Source organism: Gastrolobium bilobum, unplaced genomic scaffold, assembly GCF_033153095.1.
Source record: "Gastrolobium bilobum isolate Gb01-03AN ecotype WA unplaced genomic scaffold, APGP_CSIRO_Gbil_v1 utg713, whole genome shotgun sequence".
Lineage (NCBI taxonomy): Eukaryota > Viridiplantae > Streptophyta > Magnoliopsida > Fabales > Fabaceae > Gastrolobium > Gastrolobium bilobum.
Genome location: NW_026897492.1, coordinates 275496 through 278424, shown reverse-complemented (window position 1 = coordinate 278424; position 2929 = coordinate 275496). Strand labels below are relative to the sequence as shown.

General features: G+C 37.8%; 1 protein-coding gene across 1 annotated transcript; it reads right to left on the bottom strand.

The window, feature by feature from the left end:
* Nucleotides 1-913: 913 nt before the first annotated feature.
* LOC133307367 (secreted RxLR effector protein 161-like) lies at nt 914-1318 on the bottom strand. The gene has a single exon (XM_061507870.1). It carries the CDS (start codon nt 1316-1318, stop codon nt 914-916), a length of 405 nt encoding a protein of 134 aa, XP_061363854.1.
* Between the last annotated feature and the right edge of the window lie 1611 nt (nt 1319-2929).

The window sequence follows — 2929 nt, the reverse complement described above, 5'->3', positions numbered from 1 at the left end:
CGTTCAAAGTAATTTCCATTTGTATCAACTTGTAAAGGAGTAAGGAATGATAAACAACTTTTTCCATGAATCTTGAAGGGGGAAGCTAGGAGTCTTATTAGTTGTTGAACATTCTTGATTGTCTAGGACTCTTCATGTAGAGTACCATCCAACAATTGTTTGGGTTGTTCAATGCCATGGTGGGTGAAGATAACTCCTAAGAATTTCTTTTGCTTAGAATGAAAGACAGACTTGAGGGGCCTAAGTCTTATGTTTTGCTTGGTCCAAGTTTTTCTTAACATTAGTAATGTTTTTTTTGAGTTTTGGTTGATCTATAGGGGAAAAGTTCTCATTTTTGATATGGCCCTGGTGTTGGAAATCAGCACACATAAATCAAACGCAGAAAAGAGAAAGGGAAGAGAAATTGAACACAATGATTTACCTTGGTTCACCCAATGTAGGCTACATCCAGCTTGTCTATACAATATTCGTCTCACTGACACTCATTACAAGTCACTCAATTTACAAGGGACATATAAATAGGATTTATAAACCCTAACAACAACTATTCACCCAGTTGGCTTCCTGCTAACCTCGCCATATGTGAAGTATGAACCGTACCTAGCATTCTCCCACTTGGTGAATGCTTTGTATGTTTCTTCAGTCCCAAAGCTATACACAAGTTAAACTTCTTTGAATTCACTACCTTGGTTAGAAAATCAGCATTGTTGACCTCTATGTCAACCTTCTCTAGCAATACAACCTTGTCTTATATCTTCTCTCTGATGAGGTGGTATTGTATGCCGATGTGCTTGGTCCTCGCATAAAAACTTGGGTTCTTAGCCAAGAAAATGGCGCTTTGATTGTCACACCCAACGGTCACCTCTCCTTGTGCAAAGGAAAGCTCTTTGTACAACCTGCGCAACCAGATAGCTTACTTGAGAACATGTGTCAAGGCCATGTATTCTTCCTCTGTTGTAGATAAAGCAACTGTGGTATGTCTCTTACTAATCCAGCTGATAGCTCCACCAAATAAGAAAACAACATATCCACTAGTAGACCTTCTACTATCAATATCACCTCCCCAATCAGCATCCACAAAGCACCTCAGCTCTAGTAATGTTTGTCCCCTTGAGCTCTTCACGCCTTCATAACATAACCTAAGGTCATACGTACCATGAAGATAACAGAACACACGCTTAACCACCGTCCAATGCTCATTTCCTAGCTTAGACATATGCCTATTCAATACTCTCACTGCATGAGTAATATCTGGAAGAGTACAAATCGTGGCATACATCAGAATTCCATCTGCACTAGCATAAGGAACTGATGCCATCTTTTCTTCTTCTTCTTCTTCAGTCTTGGGACACTATTCAATCGATTACTTAGAACCAGTAGTCATCGGAGTCAACACTGGTTTACATTCAGTCATCTTAAATTTCTTCAGCACATCCTCTATGTATTTCCGCTTACTCAACCATAACCTTCCTTTGTCACACTCCCTCTTGATCTATATCCTCAAGATCACATTTGCAGTGCCTAGTATAACACCTTGCATTTCTAAAACATATATTAATATATTAAATATAGATTAATGGGCAGAATTAGTAAAAATCCTGAAATTAAGGTCAAAATACAAAGGAAGAGTAAAACGGTAATTAGCCAAACACGTAACTCTAGGAAAGTAAAATCCAGTAGGAGGTCTCAAATGAGAAAACTAACCCTGGAAATGGATTCAGAACGAAAATTGAGTGGTTAGGCAAGTTTCCGAAAATTTGGTGAATAATGTTTTTACCGGATAAAAATATCGCGGTACAGTTGCACCGTAAAGCGTGCCGAATGAATTTTGAGCTATAGATTTGGATATAAGTTATAAATGGTACATAGGACTAGGAAATATGATTTATGGTGAAATTGATGGAAATTAGTGTGTTTGGGGAAGCGTGCCCACGACGCGCATAACAGCTTAAAACTGTGATTTCTCCGAACGATCGGAAAACTCCAGATTCATCTGATCAAGGTCAATTAAAGGACAATGGTTAATGTTAAAAATTAGAGTTTCTAAATAGTATATAAAATTATGGACGTTTAGCGAAATAGGCGGGAGACTTAAAGTCGTTTGAAATCGCGTGAGGTGGCAGTGTGGCCCACCTCACTTAAGTGGACTTAGTCGCTTGTCCCATTCACTATTCATCATCACTTCAAACTTCTTTTCTCTCTCTAAAAGCCGTGGATAACACAAAGAAAGGGGGGAGGAAGACTTGGTTTGGTTCTTAGTGATTTAGCCACCAAATTGATGAAAGTTGGTCATCAAACTTCAAGTAAACGACCATCCGAACTCAACCGTACCATCCACAAGCCTTGAAACTCACTACATTGGGAGGAAACTGCCATTTTCAGCCACAAAAAGTGAAGAGATTTGTGTTCTTGGAGTGGTTTAAATCCTCCAATGCTTTAGTATGTTGTGGAGGAGTCCTAGACCAAACTTTTGAGTAAGTTTTAAAACTTTCCATTGGTTGAATCATGAGTTTTAAAATTTGTGACCTAGGGTTGATTTGTATGAATTGATGTAGTTTTAAAATGTGGCTTAGAATGATGTTTTGGAGTGATTTATGTCATAAAAATTATTGATGATTTGATTGGTAACTTAGGCAAATTTTGGAATGGATGATTCAACACTTTATGAAATGACTATGTGGTATGATTGTGTAATTGAGTTGTGGAGTGTTTGTATGAGTTAAATATAGGATTGTAAGGTGTGTGGAAGTATTAAATTGGATTGAATATCCTTTGGTTTGTGAGCTTGATGATTTCGGCCCTTGGGGTTGGATGATGCAAAATTATGTTATGGATATGTTGTGATGTTTAAATGGTATTTGGATGAGTTGTGTGATGAGTTGATGCATTGGAAATTAAAGGAAAAATACTTGGAGTGTATTAGAGTGTA

Bases quoted from the DNA above. Each gene is read 5' to 3' on its own strand.
- LOC133307367 (XM_061507870.1), bottom strand. From the start codon at position 1,318: ATGGCATCAGTTCCTTATGCTAGTGCAGATGGAATTCTGATGTATGCC.